General features: G+C 52.3%; 4 protein-coding genes across 10 annotated transcripts; 3 read left to right on the plus strand and 1 right to left on the minus strand.

The window, feature by feature from the left end:
* The first annotated feature begins 2 nt into the window (after positions 1–2).
* IQCC (IQ motif containing C) lies at positions 3–2,904 on the plus strand. Its single transcript, XM_040228024.1, has 5 exons — positions 3–71; positions 652–795; positions 991–1,255; positions 1,478–1,596; positions 1,751–2,904. Exons 1-5 carry the CDS (start codon positions 30–32, stop codon positions 2,588–2,590), a joined length of 1,410 nt encoding a protein of 469 aa, XP_040083958.1. The 5' UTR covers positions 3–29; the 3' UTR covers positions 2,591–2,904.
* DCDC2B (doublecortin domain containing 2B) lies at positions 2,904–12,887 on the plus strand. Of its 5 annotated transcripts, XR_005718926.1 has the most exons (12): positions 2,904–3,646; positions 4,539–4,590; positions 5,022–5,098; positions 5,349–5,480; positions 5,790–5,936; positions 6,040–6,079; positions 6,628–6,853; positions 7,254–7,357; positions 7,459–7,632; positions 7,749–7,954; positions 12,608–12,660; positions 12,795–12,887. XR_005718926.1 is itself a non-coding variant. In XM_040228020.1 (10 exons), exons 1-10 carry the CDS (start codon positions 3,258–3,260, stop codon positions 7,821–7,823), a joined length of 1,416 nt encoding a protein of 471 aa, XP_040083954.1. In that variant the 5' UTR covers positions 2,904–3,257; the 3' UTR covers positions 7,824–8,156. The 5 variants fall into 5 exon arrangements, 4 of the variants coding, with proteins under 4 accessions (XP_040083954.1, XP_040083956.1, XP_040083955.1 ...); XM_040228020.1 differs by lacking the exons at positions 12,608–12,660; positions 12,795–12,887 and having other exon boundaries at positions 7,749–8,156; XM_040228021.1 differs by lacking the exons at positions 12,608–12,660; positions 12,795–12,887 and having other exon boundaries at positions 3,347–3,646; positions 6,724–6,853; positions 7,749–8,156.
* Positions 8,158–13,515, minus strand: TMEM234 (transmembrane protein 234). Of its 3 annotated transcripts, none has more exons than XM_040228031.1 (5): positions 13,182–13,515; positions 12,759–12,910; positions 11,881–11,947; positions 9,198–9,290; positions 8,158–8,929 (listed from the first exon to the last, which is right to left on the minus strand). In XM_040228031.1, exons 1-5 carry the CDS (start codon positions 13,195–13,197, stop codon positions 8,835–8,837), a joined length of 423 nt encoding a protein of 140 aa, XP_040083965.1. In that variant the 5' UTR covers positions 13,198–13,515; the 3' UTR covers positions 8,158–8,834. The 3 variants fall into 3 exon arrangements, with proteins under 3 accessions (XP_040083965.1, XP_040083963.1, XP_040083966.1); XM_040228029.1 differs by having other exon boundaries at positions 8,159–8,548; positions 13,182–13,248; XM_040228032.1 differs by having other exon boundaries at positions 8,159–8,548; positions 12,759–12,827; positions 13,182–13,237.
* Positions 13,235–20,942, plus strand: EIF3I (eukaryotic translation initiation factor 3 subunit I). Its single transcript, XM_040228025.1, has 11 exons — positions 13,235–13,320; positions 13,414–13,506; positions 14,749–14,836; positions 15,139–15,204; positions 16,214–16,363; positions 16,451–16,578; positions 19,278–19,388; positions 19,478–19,567; positions 19,867–19,940; positions 20,455–20,547; positions 20,676–20,942. The coding sequence occupies exons 1-11, from the start codon at positions 13,318–13,320 to the stop codon at positions 20,755–20,757; spliced, it is 978 nt and encodes a 325-aa protein (XP_040083959.1). The 5' UTR covers positions 13,235–13,317; the 3' UTR covers positions 20,758–20,942.
* Positions 20,943–20,947: the final 5 nt, after the last annotated feature.

Below are 20,947 nucleotides of genomic sequence, written 5' to 3' on the forward strand. Positions count from 1 at the left end.
AGGCGCCGGGCGGGTCAGTTTGCGCCCGGATGGGGCCGGAGCGGTTGGTTCGGAAGGTGACGGCGCTGCAGGTGCGGGGCGGGAGGCTTGCCTGTGATTTCCCCCTACGGGTTCTCGGACTGGGTGGGACCTATGGACCAGATGAGGCTCTCACATCTAGTAACCTGCCCGCGTGCCCACGTCCGAAGCTACCGACCCACCCCCACCGGCCTGAAAAATGTGGGGACCCCACGGATCCTCGGAGAAGGCGATGGCACCCCACTCCAGTACTCTTGCCTGGAAAATCCCATGGACGGAGGAGCCTGGTAGGCTGCAGTCCATGGGGTTGCTAAGAGTCGGACACGACTGAAGCGACTTAGCAGCCGCAGCACGGATCCTCCCGCGTCCCCCCACCTCCACCCCCAACTGCCACCACAAGCTCTTACGCGATCAGGGAAAAGGTGGGAAGGGCCTTCAGTCGAAGAATTGTGCTGGATGCAGCCCAGCACACTCCCTCGAACCCCCAGAGCCCCAACGCACAGCGTCACCTGTCCTTTCCCCGGGGCCTGGTCCCCTCTTGCAGTCACGCCGATGACCTCTCCAGGAGCGTTCCCCAAGATATCCCCATGTTGCAGTGATAAGCGTTTTCTCTCCCCTCGTTCTCCACACCAGGCCTGCATCCGGGGCTTCTTGGTCCGACGCCGGTTCCAGAATCTTCGACGTGAATATGAAGCTATTGTACGAGAGATCGAGGGTGATCTGGGCACGCTTCAGTGGACTGAGGGCTGGATTCCCAGGCCCCGATTTCTCCCAAAGGTACTACACACCCTAGAGGTAAAATGGGCAAGGGCATTCCACATTACTTGCCGACAAGCGTTCCTCAATGGAAAAGGGAGCAGACTCACCTCCTCACACCCCAATCCTTAGTCCTCATCAATTGGTATGCTAAATCAGAATGTCCAGATCCTTGGAGGGTTTAGCCTCGGGGCTCTCACACCTTTGATTTCTCAGAAGGCAAAATCCTGTCAGACCTGGAAAGCCGCTAGAGAGAGGGCACCAAATCCAGAGCAGGAACTATGGAGCCACTTCGCACATAAAGAGACTGAGAAAGAGACCATCCAGGAGGATATGATACTGAAGAAGTCAGGAGAGAGCTTCACAAACGCCAGCAGTCTTCCCTGCAGAGATGCCAGTGCCTGGCTTCAGGATGAGCAGAGCAGGAGGACCAGGAAACCAAGCCAAGAGACCAGAGACGTGTCAAGGATGAAAAACCCAGGTACACCTCTACCTAGGTCAGGGCAAGCCTCTGCCCTCTGGGCCTAAGCGTTCCCATCTGAAAAGTGAAAGGCTTGTGCTAGATAAGCTGCATCCCTTTCTTCCCTCCTTCTGGTTGGGGGCGACTTACGGGTGCGTAGGGGGAAGGTGCCAGGGTCTAAGGACTAGGCCAGCGCCCAGTGCCTGTCCCCTCAAGGCTTTCTCCCTTTGCCCTCCTTCACAGAAGCTGCAGGTCCAGGACTGTCCCACAGCCAGACTGAGCTCCAGGAGCTCCAGAACCACCGCAGCCACTTGGCCATGGAGCTGCTGTGGCTACAACAGGCCATCAATAGCCGTAAGGAGGTAGGCACTAATTTGGAGCCTTCTTTGCACATTTAGAGCCAAGGGTGGTGGTGAGGGAAAAGCCTCTTGCCAGGCCCAAGAAGTCAGGAGAGAGCTTCACAAACGCCAGGACTGTCCCACAGCCTGGTACAGTGTCTCTTCTTTTCTCTAACAGTACCTAGTTCTCAAACAAACACTGAGATCCCCAGAAGTGAACAACCAGAACAGACATGAGCCCAGCTTGTGCCAAGATCATGGGGGACAGAGCTGTGAAAAAGCTGGATCACAACCAGGCCCACCGCTGGAAGACCAGCCCTACAGAGGCAGGACCCCTGGAGAGCCAGGCCATGTGGATGCCTCCTGCTGGAGGCTCAGATCACAACCCCACAAATTCCCAGAAAGACTGGCCACTCCAGATAAAACAACTGCTGAGGTCAAGTACAGGGACCCATCCTACAGATGGCCTGGGCCACAGCTGCCCACACCATCGGAATACCAGGCCACAGGGAAGAGGCTCACCAAAGAGCTGGACTGTGGAGAAGAGATCTCTGGAGAGACCTGCCTGCAGCTGACAACACTTCTAGAGGATGAAAGCCACAAAGAGCTCAAATCTAAGGCCTCCTGTCCTGGAAAGGCCAGGGCACAGTTGCCCACACTCCATGAGGACCCAAACATTGAAGACAGCTCTCCCAGGGGGCCATGCCAGAAACAGCCTGATTTGCAAAGAGCTGTGCCGCGAGAGTTGGGCGTCTCAGAGGACCATATCACCTGGGATGGGTCTCTGGCAGAGCATGGTGGCCTGGATCTCTGGAAGAATAAACCACCCAAGGGCCAGACCCCCAGTGATAAAAGATCCATGGATAGAACCTCCAGTGAATCTAGCCATGAAGGATGGCAAAACCAGAGGACTGTACCTTGTAGGTCAAGGCCACCTGAGAAACTGTCCACAGGGCCAGACCACACAGGAGAGGATCACTGGAGGGGCAGACAGTGGAAAACAGGACCAGCAGGCTAGACCCTGGGGAACCAGGGAGGACCGGGTGCCAAAGGGCAATGCTATGAAAGGGCAGTGGGGGAGACAGGACCTCATCCTAGCTCCCTGGTCCCAGTTGTACCTCCTGCCCCTGCCCCTGGGTATTGGTGGCTAGTGAGGCCAAGAGAAGCTGGAGCACAGAGCTGGCACCAGTAGAGGGAGAAGGTAGGAGGCTACTTTCATCCTCTGCCCGTGGTTCAACCCACATTTGGGGATAGGGAGCAACCTGGGGCAAGTCAAGTTGGAGAATAAAGGTTGAGAATAAATCAAGATGGAGAATAAAGGTTTTCATTAGATTCTGAGCCTGGTTGTATTTATCTTCTGCCCCTGGTCAGGACAAGCTTCCGGGACCTCCTGCTCACTTTCTGCTGACATGGGGCATCCTCTCCAGAGCTGGCCGAGAGCCACAGCCCAGGAGCAGACTAACATCCTTGGGGAACAGCCCCCTAATGCTGTTGGGCTACAGTGGTGGGGAGGCTCTGAGAATCCCTGCCCCGACCCAGTACTGAACAACTGTGTTTCAGTGTGATCTCTGCCACTGCCCCTCTCACTGAGCCCTGGCTCTTCCTTCCTACCTAATGACCAGACCCACCCTACTCCTGTGAGGCCCCACCAAGAGCAGACCAGATGAGACCCTGAATGCAGACAGATGCTCCTATGGAGGCTCTCCCTGCCTTCCTGGGTGAAAAGGCAAGACTCCACCTCTGGCATTGCTCCCAACCCTGTCTTAGTTGCCTGGCAACAGCTCTGCGTCTCTAGCCAGGGACACACAATGGCCGGTGGCAGTCCAGCAGCCAAGAAGGTAGTGGTGTACCGGAACGGGGACCCCTTCTCCCCAGGCCGCCAGCTGGTGGTGACTCAACGCCGCTTCCCCACCCTGGAGACCTTCCTCTGTGAGGTGACATCGGCTGTGCGGGCCCCAGTGGCTGTGCGTGCTCTCTACACCCCTTGTCATGGCCACCCTGTCACCGACCTGGCAGACCTGCAGAATGGAGGGCTGTATGTGGCTGCTGGTTTCGAACATTTCCACAAGCTCCCGTGAGTGGGCTGGGGGTGGTCAAAGCCTGGGGAGGGAGGTAACAGCAACAGCAACAGTCAGTACTGACCAAGTAGCTCACTCATGGGACATTAACAGTCCTGTGAGGTGGGTGGTCTTATCCCCAGTCTTTAGAAGGGTAAATCAGGATAGTCCTAAGCTGCCTAGGAGTAGACAACACAAGTGGCGCCACTGTTCAAGTCAAGAGTCTGACGCTGATGATCATGCCTATCCAGCCAGGACCAAACCATGGGAAGAACAACATTCTCATGCTAGCTGAGCCCCCTTTTCCAAAGGCTCTTCCTGATGGGATCCTTATCATCCCCATCACCACCACCACCAAATACTCTAAATCCATCCATAGGCATCTCGTGCTCTCCAGTAGGCTGGGATCACCCTTTACAGGGTGTGGCCGTGCTTTCCAAGACGGGAGACTAATTTCAGTGTCTGAGCTTCCAACTCAGATCTGACTTCCAGGTCTTCCTCCACTCTCAGCTGAGAGGTTGCTCGCTGTAACCTAAGGAGCCAGGAGTGGGGAGCTAGACAGACTTAGAATCTAGGCTTGGTCACTCCCATGTTACTTAGGGAGTCCTTGTTCTGTCTCATACAAAATGAGATGAAACCACATACCCCATAAAGGAGAACATCTGAGATACAGGAGGATTTAGACCTTTAATTATGTGGTTTGTGCCCTGGACTGGATGTGCAGCCTGATACATGCAGGGCCTAAGGCAGGTTCAAGTGTCAGCATCTGTTTCTGGACTGAGATGGCTTGAGACTGTTTCACTGGGAAGGGAGACCTGGTGAGCTGGGCCCAGCCCCGCCCTCTGGCAGCTGCTGGGCTGCTGAGTCCACGGCTCCCCAAGATGACCTGTGACCTCTCTGTCCTTTCAGCTATTTACCCCCTGGAGGGAAGGACCCAGGTGGGAAGAGCAGCAGACTGGCAGTGAGTCCTGGGGCGGGCCAGCCCCAGCCCTCTGTTCTCCCCCTCCTCTGGGACGGCTCCCACTTTGGTCTGGGAGGTCAGGGGCCCCAGAAGTGGCTGGATCTGCCGCTCTCCACACCTATTCTGGAGTCAGCGGCTAGCCTTCCCAGGGTGCAGGATTTCAAAATGCTGTTCCCTGCGCCTTTTGCAACCTTTTATCTCCAGGTTGTGGTCCTCAGAGGAAAGAGGATGCTATAAAACAGAGGGATGGGAGGGGATTAAGAATGTGACTTAAGGAGGTACCCTGTGGTAAAAGGTGACCGGTCCCACCCTCCTTACCCCCTCTTCCGCCCCAGTCTGGTTCCTTTCCCTCACCCTACCCACCTTAGACTGACCTACCCCTGACCAAAGGCCTCAATGCGTTCCTGACCTGGGGACCTGATGGGTTTCAGGGTCTTCCCATGACTCGGCAGCTGTGTGACAGGGCCCTTGGACGGCAGCTACCTGCAGGTTCCCCCTGCTACATCCAGTGAGTGCCTGTGTTGGGGAGGCGGGGTCATAGATTTTTGTTTCAGTGAGGCCAAGGAAAAGTAGGTGGATTTGTTCCAGGAGCTCCTGGTGACTGGTAGGGATGGGAAAAGTCCAACATGCTTACTAGGTGAAGGGGGACCCATCCACGGGGTCTCAGACTGTCTTCTGGCCCCAGTGCCATCCTTCATCCTCTCACGTGTAAGGAGTTCTGAGGACCATTCCCCTAACCAGGCTGCTCTTTGTCCCAGTGTGTTCAGGAATGGGGACCTGTTAAGTCCTCCGTTCAGCCTGAAGCTGTCCCAGGCCGCCAGCAAGGACTGGGAAGCAGTGTTGAAGCTCCTGACGGAGAAGGTGAAATTACAGACTGGGGTTGTGCGCAAGTGAGTCTGGGGACTGTGGAAACCCTAATGTCCCCAAAGGGAGCCGCCCTACTGGTTCTGGCCTTCCTGGAGGATGAAAAGGCCAAAGGAAAGTATGTTTCCCCAGAGGAGACTTCTTTCTGTGCCAGAGGGAGAGGCCCTTCCGGCCCAGCCCTTGGAAGCCAGGGTGGAGCCTGGGGGACCAGCCCTGGTGCCCGGAGGACTAGCAGCTGCCAGGCACCTTGGAAGAGCTGTACCCACCCCCTCACAGTCTGCTGAGTATCAGTCCACCTTGTTCACTGGCCCTTGTTATACTCACCTCTCTCCCAGGCTCTGCACCCTGGATGGGCTCCCACTGTCAGCGAGGGAGGCTCTGGTGAGCGGCCATTACTACGTGGCCGTTGGAGAGGATGAGTTCAAGGCCCTCCCCTATCTGGAGCTGCTGGTGCCCAGTCCCTCACTGCCCAGGGGCTGCTGGTATGTATATATGAGGGAGAGAGGAGGCAGGTTAGAGCAAAGGAAGCCACCCTGATTCCATGTCCTGCTCTCCCCCTATAAGCCTTCTCTTTTTTCATTGCAGGCATCCCCCAGGTCCAAAGTCCAGGCTCCACAAGCAGGTGGTAGGTGACCCAGGGTGTTGGTGGGGGGAGGCGGGGAGGGCGGGAAAGAAGGAAGTGACTAGCTTCCCTCTGAGGCTCTGACCTTATTGTACTGTATCCTCTCAATAATTTTGTGAAATAAAGATTGTTATTCCCATTTTCTAGAGGAGAGGCTGAAGTTCAGAGGAGTGAAATGGTTTGTTCAGGGTAACACAGCTACTGACAGCAGCCAGACCAGAACCAGGTCTGAAAGCCAGCTTATCTGGGCTCTATGAAGATCTTCAGGACTCTGAGTTGCTGGACCTGATGCCAGATTGGATGCTGGGAAAATCAGTATATCTGGCATAGCAGGGTCGAAAATGCTTGTCAGCTTCCCATCTTATCCCAGGCCTGAGCCCTCCCAAGAGATGAGCCAGTGAGTTGAGGGTAGGAGGACACAACCTGATTTCACTGGGCATTTAGAACACCAGGCATCATCTACTATGTCCCTGGATAAAGCAGCCTGATGGAAGAGGGAGCAGGGAGGGAAGACGCAGGCTGTGAAGATGGATGGCTTCTCCTCTCCCAGGCTGCCAAAGGCATCAGAGGCATTCACACCTGGACTGGGAATGGAGAAAGCAAGGACTGCCTGCAACCATGGCCAAGGCTCAGTGTTCCCTCTGCAGGGCCACAGGGCACAGGCAAGCCAGTCCTCTCCAGACGAAGCCAGACAAATGGCGCCATCCGCTTTCTATGCCAGACCCCAGCGAGCTACTGAGCCGAGAGGCATGCTCCCCAAGCTCTCATTTCCATCAGGTGAGGGGACCCCAGAATTCAAGGCCTTCTCAGCCAGCCTCTGACAGTGACATGGGATGGTCGCTGGGGATGACACAGGAGGGTGAGGGAGCTCCATGGTCCAGAGCTCGTCTTGACTTCAGCACAACTGTCTCTTACCCCCTCATGTGCAGAGCCAGTCCTTTGCCTTTTCATGGGGGCCTGGTTTACGAAAAGAAGCACGTAAAAACTCGAAGCCATGAATTTCAGGGGTGGGATTTGGAAGGGTTGGGGATGGGGGCCAAAGGCCTGCCCCTGAACTAACCTCCATCCTCTGCGGTCATGAGCGAGGCTCAGGGCCAGGGAGGGGGCTGATAAAGTCTAAGGAAAGAATGTTGAAGGCTCCTCAGCCTCAGCGGTGGTCTCTTGCCTTCCACATCAGGAACCAAGGGAGTGTATGGGGCTCCCCACCCAAGGAAGGAGACGGCAGGGGCCCAGGAAGTAGCAGATGATGAAGACACCCAGACAGAGGAGCCCTGGGATCAGGTGGGCTGGGGCTGGAAGCTGTGTGTTGGCTTTTGTTTTGCTTGTATGGTTTGTTTTTTTGTTGTACCCTGCAGCATGTGGGATCTTAATTCCCCAACCAGGGATCAAACCCACACCCACTGCATTGGAAGCCAGAGAAGTCCCTGGAAGCCACATATTGGGACAGGAGTTCTGAGCTGGAAACCAGCAGCCCTGGGTCCCAGAAACAATTCTCCCTTGTGTCTGTGAACAAATCTAACCTTCTCAGAGCCCAAGTTCCTATGTTAAATGAAATGGTGGATCCAGATTTCTGGTCTCTTCCTTTCCTGGGGTTGGGAAACCCCAGGCTAAAGGTTGGAGGCTAGACTGGGGTGCACAGGCTCCGTTCTGTGTGGCCTTCTTCCTCCTCCAGCGGACAGCACAGATAGTGGAAGAGGCCCTGTTCCTGGAAAAACAGCCTGGGGCTGGGGCAGCTATCTCAGCCTGATGCCTGGTCTACCATCTTGAGATCCGGCAGCTCCAGCCAAGAACTGGGGACCTTCACTCTGCAGTCACCTTTTATCCTTAGCCTCCAGCAGCCTGTTCTCAAGGAACCAGCTTCTCCTCTGGGCTCACAGGGTATGATGCAACCCCTTCAGTCCGGCTCTTCTGCTCATAAACCTACACCCCCGTCTTCCTTTCCTTTCAGAGCAGAGAAGCCCCAGCTACAGAGGCCATTTCCTTATGAGAAAGGAGAGAAAGGAGTAGCCAGCTGGGTTTGGGGGAGAGACCACAAACATGGGAGTGGGTCTGTCACAATAAAAGAATACTTATTAACCTCCATCTGTTTACTACAGATTTATTACAGACAACTGACTTAGCGACTCAACAACAACTGCTCACCCAGCATTGTTCCACACGCTGGAGTTGGGCAGTGCCAGGGCCCACATGCGTTTGAGGGAGGCAGGCAGTTGAGGATTTACACCCACCTCATGGGAGGGACAGGGAGGCTAACAGCCATCTCCTCTCCTGCATGTCATCTGCTATTCTTACGCACTTTCCCCTCAGTTCCCCCCTCAGCCAGCGAAGGCTGAGCCCTGGAGGCCTTCTGTTTGCATTTCTGGCCCAGAGGCTGTAGCTGGCCTTCTCCTTGCAGCTGGGGTTCTGCAGTCCACCGCCCAGCTGCTGGGATAGTCCAGGTCAGGCCATAGTAACAGTGACAGGTTTGGGGACCTGATGAGACAGCAGAGAGAGTGCTGCTGGGGTACAAGGGCTGCTGAGGGTGAGGGTGAAGTCTCTTGTGCTAAATCTGAGTGGTTGAACAGCACGTGAAAGTTACAAACCCTTTCACTCTTGTTCTCTTATTACGATCCATGAGGTAGTTATTATCCCAGGAGGTGAGGAAGCTGAGGCTGGGGCTGGGGCTGGGGTGGGAGGCCTAATTCCCAGGCTCACTGCCTCTACCTCATGGCCCAAGGGTTTCCTGGAGATAGCAGAGCTGGAGGTGGCCTTGGTTCACTCAAAGTGCAGACGGTTGCCCTTGGGTCTTGGTCACTGAGCTTGTGATGCAGAGTGTAATTCCTGCCACGGTGAGCACCATGCCAGCAAATGCTCCTGGGATAATGGGTAGAAATTGAGGAGCTCTGAGACTAGCCATGCCAGTAGGAGCTGACACAGGGCTGAGGGAAGGGCTCAGATGGGAACTACCCAGGGGAAGGCAACTCTGATGGCAACAAGGAGGCAGGAGAGCTACAGAGGAAAGGGCAGGATGAGGGAAGAGCCTCTCCTCACCTGGTCACAGGAGACGGCTCTGGAAAGAAACTAACCCAGGGGTGTCAAAGTCCAAGTAGTGGCTTCCCGAACTTGCAGTGTCCTGACTTACGTTTTCCACCAATATCTTCTCCAAGGACCTTCCCAACAATCAGTGTAAAGATGATGGCCAGAGAGTTACTGATGGGCACAGCTAGGGTCAGATCTGGGTGATCAGAATGAAAAGAATCTCTGAGATGCAAAAAAAAAAAAGTCTTTCTAGGCACAAAACACTTTCATTACATCATCAAGACTGTTTTAAAAAAGGTGTCTCATGACCCGTTTTCAGATAAAGTCACAGCAAAGCTCAGGATTCAAACCCAGGTCTCCTGACTTCAAATTCAGTGCTCCCTCAGGATTCCAGCAAGAAAACCTAAACTACAAGGTCTGGGACCATCTTGGTTTGCTGGTAAGGATGAGGTCTTTGCACTGAAACAGAACTACCGTGATCTCAAGGACATCTGGACAGAGAGACAGGTACCCCAAACCCAAAGGCTACAGTCGTATGAGTGCAGTAACGCCAAACACAGCGCCACTTACCAAGCACACGGCTGCTCTGTGTACACATCAAGTCAATCTTCATAACAATGCAGGGAGCACATTAGCATCATAATGGAAACAAAGGCTCAAAGACACCACATAAATGGAGGCAAACATTTAAACCGAGGTCTGCCTGACTCCAAAGGTAGTAGAACTAAATGGATAAGGACAAAGCAAAACAGCAGGCGAAGCACATTTGTTTCTGTTTCAGTTCGGGCTTGGGCCTCATGGAATTATGTAAGACAAAAAAACGTCAGAGATAGGAACGGGTACAGGACAGGCCCCACAGGGCTGGTTCTTAAGTAGAGGTCACCACAGTCCAGGATCTGTTGCTTAGTTTTGAAGCTCTGACTTCAATAAATGAAACTTCAAAAAGACTTAGCGGAGTTAACAATACTCTTAACTTAAAAAAAAAAAAAAATGTATTACACTTAAATTTTGTACATTTGAAGCTATTTAAGAAGACAGATTTTATGTTGTGCTCTTAAAACACATACCAATAAATAAATAAATAAATAAAACCAAAAAAACTAATGGATAAGTCAGAAACTGAGTTACTTATTTGCAAGACTCATAACTGCCAGGCAGGCTGTGCACGTTGGCTCCTCAGCACATTCTTTCCCAGCCCTCCCAGGCCTCACCTGTTCCAGGCAGAGGAGGAGAGAACTGCACAGCTGCTCATCCCCTGGGGGGCGCGGCATGGCTGCTATTGGCCATCCAAGAAACGACAACTGCTGCCTACTCAGAGCGCTTTCCTTAACCTTACACAACACAGAATGTAGTGGTTGCTAAAGAGTGGTTGGCAACAGTAGATGGGAGAGGGAAGCAGCATAGTGTGAGGAAAGAATAGGACACTGGAGTGAAGCAGATCCAGGTTTCCCGACGTGATCTTGGCTAGATCAATCAAACCCCGAGCCTGTTCCCTACCTGAAAACCAGTGACAGCAAAATAACAGCGTCGTCTTACAAAAGGGTTGTTGTAAGATGAAATATGATAACGTGTGCATATCCTCGCCTGAATAAATAGTGACCACTGTTCTGATTATTAGAATGGATACAGGCAGGGTAAGTGGTGAGATAAGAGGATCCTAAAATTCCAATTTGCTCAAAACTTGGTAAAAGGCTAACTGCAGGCATTTTTCCAGAGCACTCAGTGTTCTGGGCAGCAGGGAGTGCCAGAGGCTTTCAAACTTTCTTTTAAATGAAGTCTTATGAGAAGCCCAAAATGTGAAACAGATGAAAGTGGAGTGATGCTAGTTGAAGCTGACATGGTAGATCTGGAGGTGGGCCTAGCCCCTCCCATGACTTCTGAGGGGTTTCCCAGGGTTATTTGGGGTCCAAACTCCCCTCAAATCCCTGGTGGGGGGGTGCCCAGGTGAGACTCCAGGTGAGTTATAGCAAAGTTATAGCAAAAACTTCTCTTAGCAAAGTTCAAGAGCATAAACTTTAGCAATAGATGGCTTCGCATCCTTCTGCACTGACATTCTGTGGGACTTAAGAGATGAAATAAGTTGCCCAAAGTTTTGTAACTTCATTGCCTTGGTGGAGACAATCATGTCCACTTTATAAGGTTGGGCTGAGAATTTTTTAAAATGTGTAAAACCAGAACAGTATCTGGTGCAGGAGAGGGCACACAACAATAGGGGGAAAGAAATTTATCCTTATTGAGCCCTCTAGTCTATCGTGCTCCAGGTACTGCTCCGGATGCTTCTCAATACTGAACTCAATTCTCGGATGCTTCTCAATACTGAACTCAATTCTCTCAGTGCTATAAAGTCAACCATAAAAAATCAAGGTTCAAATAAGAGACTTGCCCAAGGTCAGGCAGGCAGTTAGCAGTGGAAGCAAGAGTGTCAAAGGCAGCCCTTGGGGAATTTGCTGTCGGTCCGGTGGTTAGGACTCTGTGCTTCCACCGCAGTGGGCCTGGGTTTGATCCCTGGTCAGGGAACTAAGATCCCATAAACTGCATGGTACAAACACACACATACACACACAAACCCTTCACACAGCCAAAGGAACTTTCTTTCTCTGCTGCTGCACAAGATTGCCAGGCTTCAAACCAACCCTGTGCCTGGCAGCATACTCATAACCAAACCACCATACTCTACTGCCTAGAGAAGAGGGTGCAAATATGGAACCAATCCCTCACTCATGGCAACAAGGTGTTTGAGACATTCCCTCCATCCTAAGTATAGCGGTTCTAAGCCAGAGACCCACCTGCTGATGCCAAGGTGAGGTAATAGAGAAGGGAGCCACACTGGTTGAGAGAAAAGGGCATCAGGTACTGGAAACAGAAGAAAACTGCAGTCAGTGTGATTGCTTAACTGAGCAGGGCTGCCTTCTTTGAGCTTCGAGATAAGCCTTTCCTTGGAGGGAGGGGTAGCTGTAAGGGCCTAGGGCCCAAGCCATCTGAAAAAGACCCTTCCAGGGCAGAGGGAACATCACTGACTGAACCCCATGCCTTTGCCCTGAATGCCCTCCCCCTCAGCCCCGCTGGTTTCTATCCTCCTCATCCTGCAAGTCCCTGAGTGCCAGTGTTCCTCTCTCCAAGAAACCTTCCCTCAGTCACCTAGCTCCAGCCTCCCTCCTCTGAACTCACAAAGCACTTTATCTGTACCTCACTCAAAGCCCTTAGCCCTGAGAGGCAGTTGTGTCTATGACTTTCCCACCAGCCGAGACTGGCAGCACTGAGCTCAGAAGTAGTACTCTAGATTCTCCCTTATCCCCCTCTCCCAGGGCCAATTTGAGCCCTAAGCCCTCCCTCCGGAAAAGTCTGTTGGAAGGATCACCATAATAAAATATTACTAGCGGCTCAAGGCATCAGAGACTTGAGATCTAATTATAATATGTATAAGGCCCACTGCTAAGTGCTTTAGTGCCTCACCTCACTTAACCCTCACAACTGCCCTGTAAGACGGTTACCCTTATTATCCCCATTTTACAGATGACGAAACTGAGACTCAAGGCAAACAAGACTCATCCAAGAGCTTCTGGCGAGTAAGTGGTGGAGCGCAGATTTTTACCCTGATCTGTTTGACTCCAGAGACCAAATTCTTAGCTGCTCCCCTCTAGAGAGGACTCATTCACAGACGCACCTCGGGATTCAAGAACAGGGTTTTCATTTCCTGCAGCAGCTGCCGGGCCCAGGTCTGCTCATGAACCTGCTGCAGGCGAGAGGAGGCCCGCTTCAGCAATGGCTGTGTGCCACCCCACAGCGCGGCCACCAGCACCAGAGCCAGCACCTGCTCTGGATGGAGATACGAGTGACGTCCCCGCCGCCCCACCGCACGGCCTTAGCCCTCCTCCGGCCTCCCATTCCCACCCCGCCGCCCCCACATCCCTTCTTTGCTCTCCGACGCCCCGGGTGTGATTGGCGGGTAGGACAGGCCCCGGGAAGCCGGGGAGATGGATCCTGGAGCCCAAGTTCGGGGTTGTAGCAGGGGTCAGGGTTAGGTGGTGGAGGGGGAAATAATCGGGATAGCAGTCTGGAAGCCAGGGGAGGGGCGGGGCCCGCTTACCCAGGGTCGCCGCCATGGCAACGCCGATCCTCTTCACTTCCGGGAATAAAGGGGGCGGAGACTCGTAATCCGGAAGTGGCTCCAAAGCCTCTTCCGGTTCTACTCACGTTGCTGCTTTCTTCGCGTCACCGCCGGGATGGTGAGTTCTCGTGTGTTAAAGGTGTTGCCGTGGGGGTCCGTACTGGGGCAGGGGCCAATTCTTGGCGCTGACACTGCCGTCCTGTCCCCACAGAAGCCGATCCTGCTGCAGGGCCATGAGCGGTCCATTACTCAGATTAAGTACAACCGCGAGGGAGACCTACTCTTCACGGTGGCGAAGGACCCTGTGAGCGTCGGCCGAAGGGCGGGCCCGCCGGGACCTTGCGGAGGGGACCCGGGAGCGGGCGAGTTCATTCTCCCGGGGCGAAGGGTGGACAAGCTAGTTTTGCTGCGAGAAAAACCAAGGAGTGCCCCGTTCTGAGAAGTAGGGAGAGATCATCCCGGGGTTTGGAGGGCAAGAGCATTACACTGATAGATGTGGGAAAGGACTTCATTGTTGATAGGAGGAGGGAGTAGCCAGGGAGAAGAAAAGCAAGGGGACCTTGTGGAAAGGGGACGGGGACGTGGGTCATCTTGCTCATGGGGCGGAGAGGAGCTCATTCCGGGGAAGAACAAAACTATTCTACAAGGATAGGGGAACAGACCACCTGGAGAAGGGGGAGGTTGATCCTGGGGCGGCGAGGGATAAAGGCCTTAAAGAAGGTGTCCTTGGTATCATTTCAGTCATCCCCCTTCCTGCCACTCACTCACTGCAAACAGCCCCTCTGAGTACTGCGTTTTGAGGCACCTCCATACGGAGAAAGTTAACCCTAGTGGCTAAACGTGGCGGCTGATACACCTGATTTGAATCCTGAGTCCTGTATTCACTAGCAGTGTGACTTTGAACATGGCATTTAACCATTATAAACTTTCAGAGCCCCTTTTTACAAAATATGGGTAGTAATAGTACCTCCCTCTTGGGGTTGTCTTTAGAATTAAATGAGATTATTCAAATAAAGAGCTTACTTGAATAAAGAGTGTTTGTGAGTACCATATTAATGTTAGACACTTACATTTTAAATTCCTTAGACATTATTTTATTGGAGTCTCACAGCTACTCTTTGAAAAAGGCGTTATTGTCCTGGCCAGTTTACACGTGGGGAAACTGAAGTTCAGAGGGGAAAAGCACACATTTTGATAATACAGTGAGATTGTAGCAGAGCAGGGACTGGAACCCAGGTTTCCCTCCTACCAACTGCTCCTGTTTGGACAGAACACCAAAACACTACTCTTTTGCTAGGCTGATACTCAGCTTGACCTTTTATTCCTCAGAGGGTTTAGGAGTCTGGGGAAAGGCTGGTATGATGGAGACTTTTTCGCAAGCAGGAGGAGAATCCAGGAGTTGGTCTTCTTACCAGCAACCTGCTGTTCCCCAAGAGATGAGCAGGGGAGGGTAGAATCTGGCCTGGCTAGAAGCTTCTGGGGCAAAATAGGCCATGGCTCTGCCTGCGATGCCTATCATCCTGTCACATTGTCCTTGATCCTCCAGATTGTCAATGTATGGTACTCTGTGAATGGTGAGAGACTGGGCACCTACATGGGCCATACCGGAGCTGTGTGGTGTGTGGACGCTGACTGTATCCTTATCTTTGTTCTGAGTCTGTGCTCCCAGGGTCTGCCAGCAATGGAGAAGCTGCTGACCTGAAGCTGAGAGTTTGAGATGCTCTGGTGGGGTCTGGAGAATGGTGCTACCTACCTCCTACTCCTTGGTCTGTTCACTAGTTTGGGGAACACTTAGGACAGGTTCCAGTTCTGAATGAGGAGGTTAGGATGAGAGAAGGAAGACTCTCTGGTGCTGAATAGGGAGGTGATTCACTTGGCCTTCCAAGAGGACAAGGACTCAGGTGAATTCTGTCATGCTTCTTAACACCCTCTTCAGGGGACACCAAGCATGTCCTCACTGGCTCAGCTGACAACAGCTGTCGTCTCTGGGACTGTGAAACAGGTAAGCCTGGATCCTTCACTTTTTCAGCAAACAGTGAGGACCTACAGTATACTTATTGAGGCCAACAGGTTCTGGGGAAATAGAAATCCAGAGATGGTTCCCAGTCTAGGGAAAAAGAGACAAGAAAATAAGGAAGACAGAGGTGAAAAGAGGCACTCCAGTGAGATACAAGCTTTGTTAGAGGTAGCACAGTGCACTGTGAAAGCCGAGGGGGAGGCCCCTGAAGGCTGAAATGGGGATGGGATCAGCCTGGGAAGGCTTCCCAAAGCAAGGGTCATATGAGGCGATCACTGTGGCACATGCAAGAGTGAAAGCACAGCGAGTGTCATGTCCAAGTCATCTGATCTGGCAGGAGCTCCTGCTTCTTGGGGATGAAATAGGCAGCAGTGGAGCAGCTGAGGCAGGCTAGGGCCAGAACGGGCCTTGAATGTGAGCTCAGGAACACAACTGTTCTGTAGGACTTCATGCTGGGGAGGGTCCTGAGCAGGGAAGAGCCTGTTTAGTTCTTTTTTTTATTTTTTTATTTTTGGCCACACCCTGTGGCAACTGGGATCTTAGTTCCCTGACCAGGGATCAAACCCACACCCCCTGCAATGGAAGGCAGAGTCTTAACCACTGCTGGGGAACATTGCAGGAACAGACAGAAGACAGGGGAGCCTATTGAACTGCTCCATTTAGTAAATATTTTCTGGGTACCCAGATCTCTCCCAGGTCTTTGCTGGGCACTGGTGACATGCAGAGAAGTTAGAGCAGGTCTTTGCTATGGAGGAGCACATTCTCCACAGAGGTGGAGACATACAGTGCCACAGTGGCGGGATGTCTGAGGAGGGACTGTGGAGAAGTTAAAAGACCTGACCCAAACCACAGCAGCGAGGGAAGAAGACTGGCCGGGGGGCTAGAGTCACCAGTGCAGGAGGAACAGTGCATTGTAATGATAGGCAGGGGTAGAGGGCATCCTCCCGGCATCAGCAGGGGGCAGGGACTAACCGAGACTCTTGCCTGTTCCTAGGGAAGCAGCTGGCTCTGCTCAAGACCAATTCAGCAGTCCGGACCTGTGGCTTTGACTTTGGGGGCAACATCATCATGTTCTCCACAGACAAGCAGATGGGCTACCAGTGCTTCGTGAGCTTCTTTGACCTGCGGGATCCAAGCCAGATCGGTGCGCTGGGGTTGGGGCACAGGACTGGGGTGGAGGTGAGGGGCACGGCTCCAGAGCCCAGGGCCTGACATGTGCTGCCCCACACAGACAGCAATGAGCCCTACATGAGGATCCCTTGCAACGACTCCAAGATCACCAGTGCCGTCTGGGGACCTCTGGGAGAGTGCATCATTGCAGGCCACGAAGGTGGAGAGCTCAACCAGTATAGTGCCAAGGTAAGGTGGGTGAGGCCTACGCCCATCAGAATGATTCTCTGTGAGAGGCAGGATGAGCTTGGGGGTTGAGAGCGAGGGCCAGACTCACACAGACTTCACCATTTTCTAAGTATGTGATCTTGGTCGTATTACATAACTTTACAGAGCCTGTTTATCTGTAAGATGTTTCAAGCATCAGATGACCTCAGGTGTTTGGAAAAACTTGTCATAGAGTACTCAGGACATGTTACCAGTGATCACAATTAAGCGTTTCCCTGCCCCCACTGAATGGCAGGCCCCATGCTAGACTCAGGACAGAGAAGGGAATCAGACATGGACCCTGCCTTGGGAGACAGGCTGCAAACAGTTAGCACATGGGTCAGGTTGTGAGCTGTGCCACTACTGAGGTCTCGACCAATTACAGAAAGTGCCCTCTGTCACAGAAGAGGTGGCATGCACATTAAGCTGTGAAGAATAAATGGAGCTTCAAGCCAAAAGAGAGGGTTGTTCCACAGACACAGGAGCAGTGTGTGCGGAGGCACAGAGTTAAGGGAGTAGGCAGATTCTTCAGGAATGGGAGTTTGGTCTCACTGGAGTGCGGTGTTGGGGAAGGGGGGCCAGGACTAGATTGCGGGTCCCGCGATAAGGGGGCTATGATTTCCCCTTCGGCAGGAGGAAATCTTCAAATGGCTATGATGATCAGGTTTTCTCTTATTTTTTAAAATATTTGTTGATTGATTGTATATTGGCTGTATCGGGTCTTGGTGGTGGCACCCCAGAGTGTGTGAACTCAGCTGTGGCTCTCAGTCTTCATGTGGGATATTAGTTTTCCGACCGAGGATCAAACCCACATCCCCTGCATTGTAAGATGGATTCCTAACCACTGGACCACCAGGGAAGTCCCAGGTTTCTTCCTTTAGAAAGCTCTCACAGGCCAGACTGGAGAATGCATCAAAACTAGGCAGTAGTGACAGGGATGTGGGGCACCTGGCAGGAGACATTCAGGGTGACCGGTGAGAGGGAGGGTGACCGAAAGGGTGGGGTCCAGGCTGTCTCAGATTTCCCATGTGGGCTCCTGGGTTTATGGGGAATGCTGGGATGTGATATCATAAAGGTTGGTCAGTCACTCAACAAGCACTGGCTGTGGTCCACTGAAGTACCAGGCCTACCTGCAGGAAGGGAATGAGAACCAAGGTGAAGGCCATAAATAGTGCTTGATGCTGGCGAACAGTGGAGCTGATCTGTGCCCTCAGGTAGGCCTGACTGCAAAACTGGTGCTTGTTCCCCAAAATGGAGGCCCCAGATGCCTCCCTACCGTGTGTCCATGGAGGAGACGAGGATACAGTCTTCCCTGACAGTAGGTGAAGTAACTCAGGGAAGGAGATGGCAGTCTTCTGAGGGTCTGTGTGAGGCCCAGTGCTTGAGGCCGTTTAGTCTTCACAAATATTTGCAGAGTGCATGCCAGGCGCCCGTTACTCAAATTCAGGTAAGACCCAGTCCCGGTGTCCTCGCATCAGGAAGACCCCCTGGAGGAGGAAATGGCAGCTCACCCTGGAATTCTTGCCTGGAAGATCCCCTGGACATGGAAGCCTGGGGGGCTGCAGTCCACGGGGTCACGAGGAGTCGGACATGACTGAGCACATGCACACACAGTGTCCTTACAGGGATCCTGGGGACTTGTTTGTTACTAGTCCTAACCACTGGACCACCAGGGAATTACTCCTAGGGGCTTTTAATAATCTTGTTTCCTAAATAGAGAAATCAAGGCACAGAGAAGTTGGGTTTTTTTTTTTGGCCATGCTGCAAGGCTTGCAAGATCCTAGTTCCCCACTTAGGGATTGAATCCAGGCTGTCAGTAGTCAAAGCACTGAGTTCTAACCACTGGACAACCAGGGGACTCCCACAGAGAAGTACTTTTAAGGACAGATTCTGAAACTCTGTGTACTACATAGTCTGGCAGGTTCTGTAAGTGGGAAGGGAAATCAGATGAAAGAGCCCTTTGAGAAGACCTGAAAAATGGCTGGATGAGCATCGGTCCTCATGAACTGTGCCCAAGACCGTGCAAGGGAAGGAGATGCCAGTGGGTTCTGCCTTTTACTGGTTTTGAGATCTCCAAGTCACACCACCTATCTAAACTATAGTTTCCTTTTAAAATTGTGGTAAAATATCCACTTCATAGGATTGTTGTGGGGATTAAAAAAAAATAAGTGTTGTTAAGTGCTTAGCACAGTGCTTGGGAAATAGTGTTGCTGCTGCTGTTGTTATTCAGTTGCTAAGTTGTGTCCACGTCTTTGCAACCCCATGGGCTGCAGCATGCCAGGCTTCCTCTGTCCGCCACTATCTTCCAGAGTTTGCTCAGATTCATGCCGTGGAGTCAGTGAGGCTGTCTAACCATCTCCTCTTCTGCTTCTGGCAGATAGTAGCCATTCAGTATTTTTTGGAAGAAGGATTAAATGGAACTGCTCTACTGTTTCATGATGATTAATTAATAGGTGTCACCATAGTGTGTGTTTTCCTAGGTGGACTAGCACTGTTTATGAAACCTGCACACTTGGGCCAGATTGGGCTTGGTAGTAGGAGTAAATGTTGATTCAGGGGATACTAAGGCAGACCCCACCTGACCTCCTCCTCTTTCATGGGACGAGAAAGAGTCCAGAGTTCTGGCTGAGCCTGGGGTGGTGGGAATGGAGCCGGTCAGAGCCTCCCTCTTCTGTCCGCAGTCTGGGGAGGTACTGGTGAATGTTAAGGAGCACTCCCGGCAGATCAATGACATCCAGTTATCCAGGGATATGACCATGTTCGTCACTGCATCCAAGGACAACACTGCCAAGGTGAGCCTGGGCAAGGAGTCTGGCAGGCCTGCTCCCATCTTCCCCCAAGAAGACTCCTTTTAGAGACATCTCCTCTGCCTTCTCTCTAGCTCTTCGACTCCACAACCCTTGAACACCAGAAGACTTTCCGGACAGAACGACCTGTCAACTCAGCTGCCCTCTCTCCCAACTACGATCATGTAAGGAAACCCACCCAAGCTTCCTGCTAAAGACTCGTAGTGTTTCCAGGATCTAGTTGTTTGTCTAGCAAAGAGGGGAAAATAGTGTCAGGCAGAGAGGAGATCTCAGAGCAAGAACAAAAGTGAATGATGGGGAAGCTCTGGGGGCAGGGCAGGAGGTGGCTGAGGGATATTTGTTCCTTACCCTTAATATCTTCCCAGTCTGATGTAGGAGATACTAAAGGCTTTTAGGGTTGGGGGAAGAAATGGAAAATGGACTTGCCTGCTCTTTGGGCCCATCTAGAGTTTCTTCCCTTCAGGTGGTGCTGGGCGGTGGTCAGGAAGCCATGGATGTAACTACCACCTCCACCAGGATTGGCAAGTTCGAGGCCAGGTAAAGGGGGAAGGAGCGCTTCCAAACAGAAACATCATGAAGCGTCTCTCACAATGGCCACAAACCAGATAACCAAGGAAACTTTCCTTAATTCACTGGCTGCTAGGGAGTGCAGCCAGATTGGGGGCCCTCCTATGACAAGTGTCTGATACAACAGTTAAGAGCATGAACTCTTAGGCTCACTCTGAAGCCCTGCACATCATTGGAGTTGTCTATGCCCAATCACCCTTGACTGTATAATGGGCACAGTGATATTATACTTACCTCATAACACTATGCAGATTAAATAAGTTAATAGTTGTGAAGCTTTTAAGAGCACTGCCCAGCACATAGCAAGGAAGACATTTGGGTCCAGTCTTCTCCCAACTTCATCTTGTTTTGTTCTCATTCATTTCCCCCTTATCCCAGTTTCCCTGCTTTATGGTTTTGTTTGGGGAATGGTTCCCGTTGACGTGTTTTCATAGGAGATGGGGACTGAATGAACTGTTGCTTCCCACCCTGCTCTTTCCTCCAGGTTCTTCCACTTGGCCTTTGAAGAAGAGTTTGGAAGAGTCAAGGGTCACTTCGGACCTATCAACAGTGTTGCCTTCCATCCTGATGGCAAGAGGTAGGGCCTGGTGAAGGGGGCTGAGCCAGCCCTGGTTTGCCCACCTCTGCTCCTTTCCCATGTCCTGTCCCCCAGGCCTGCTTCCCAAAGGGCAGGCCTCTGACTGGGCCCTGGCTGTCTCTTTGCAGCTACAGCAGTGGCGGCGAAGATGGTTACGTCCGCATCCACTACTTCGACCCACAGTACTTTGAATTTGAGTTTGAAGCTTAATAAGCCAGACCTGGGAATTCCCTGGCAGTTTCGTGGTTAGGAGACCACACTTCCTCTACAGGGGCCACGGGTGATCTGCAAGCCTCACCATGCGGCCACACACACACACAAGGAAGCCCGACCTCCATCTGAGCCAGGGTCACAGGAGCTTTTGGACTCTATGAAATAAACTAGTTTGGAAATAAGTGGT

The sequence above is a fragment of the Oryx dammah genome, unplaced genomic scaffold (genome assembly GCF_014754425.2).
Source record: "Oryx dammah isolate SB20612 unplaced genomic scaffold, SCBI_Odam_1.1 HiC_scaffold_27, whole genome shotgun sequence".
Lineage (NCBI taxonomy): Eukaryota > Metazoa > Chordata > Mammalia > Artiodactyla > Bovidae > Oryx > Oryx dammah.

Coding starts and splice junctions, on each gene's coding strand:
- IQCC (XM_040228024.1), top strand. CDS start 30: ATGGGGCCGGAGCGGTTGGTTCGGAAGGTGACGGCGCTGCAG. Junction 796..990: donor GGCCCCGATTTCTCCCAAAG/GTACTACACACC, acceptor TTGATTTCTCAG/AAGGCAAAATCCTGTCAGAC. Junction 1,256..1,477: donor GTCAAGGATGAAAAACCCAG/GTACACCTCTAC, acceptor CCTCCTTCACAG/AAGCTGCAGGTCCAGGACTG.
- DCDC2B (XM_040228020.1), top strand. CDS start 3,258: ATGCTCCTATGGAGGCTCTCCCTGCCTTCCTGGGTGAAAAGGCAAGAC. Junction 6,080..6,627: donor CCAGGCTCCACAAGCAGGTG/GTAGGTGACCCA, acceptor TCCTCTCCCAGG/CTGCCAAAGGCATCAGAGGC. Junction 7,358..7,458: donor CAGAGGAGCCCTGGGATCAG/GTGGGCTGGGGC, acceptor TTCCCCAACCAG/GGATCAAACCCACACCCACT.
- TMEM234 (XM_040228029.1), bottom strand. Junction 9,291..11,880: donor CCTCACCTTGGCATCAGCAG/GTGGGTCTCTGG, acceptor CTGATCACCCAG/ATCTGACCCTAGCTGTGCCC. Junction 8,549..9,197: donor AGAAGATATTGGTGGAAAAC/GTAAGTCAGGAC, acceptor CTGTCTCATCAG/GTCCCCAAACCTGTCACTGT.
- EIF3I (XM_040228025.1), top strand. Junction 19,389..19,477: donor CCAAGGACAACACTGCCAAG/GTGAGCCTGGGC, acceptor CCTTCTCTCTAG/CTCTTCGACTCCACAACCCT. Junction 19,941..20,454: donor ATTGGCAAGTTCGAGGCCAG/GTAAAGGGGGAA, acceptor TCTTTCCTCCAG/GTTCTTCCACTTGGCCTTTG.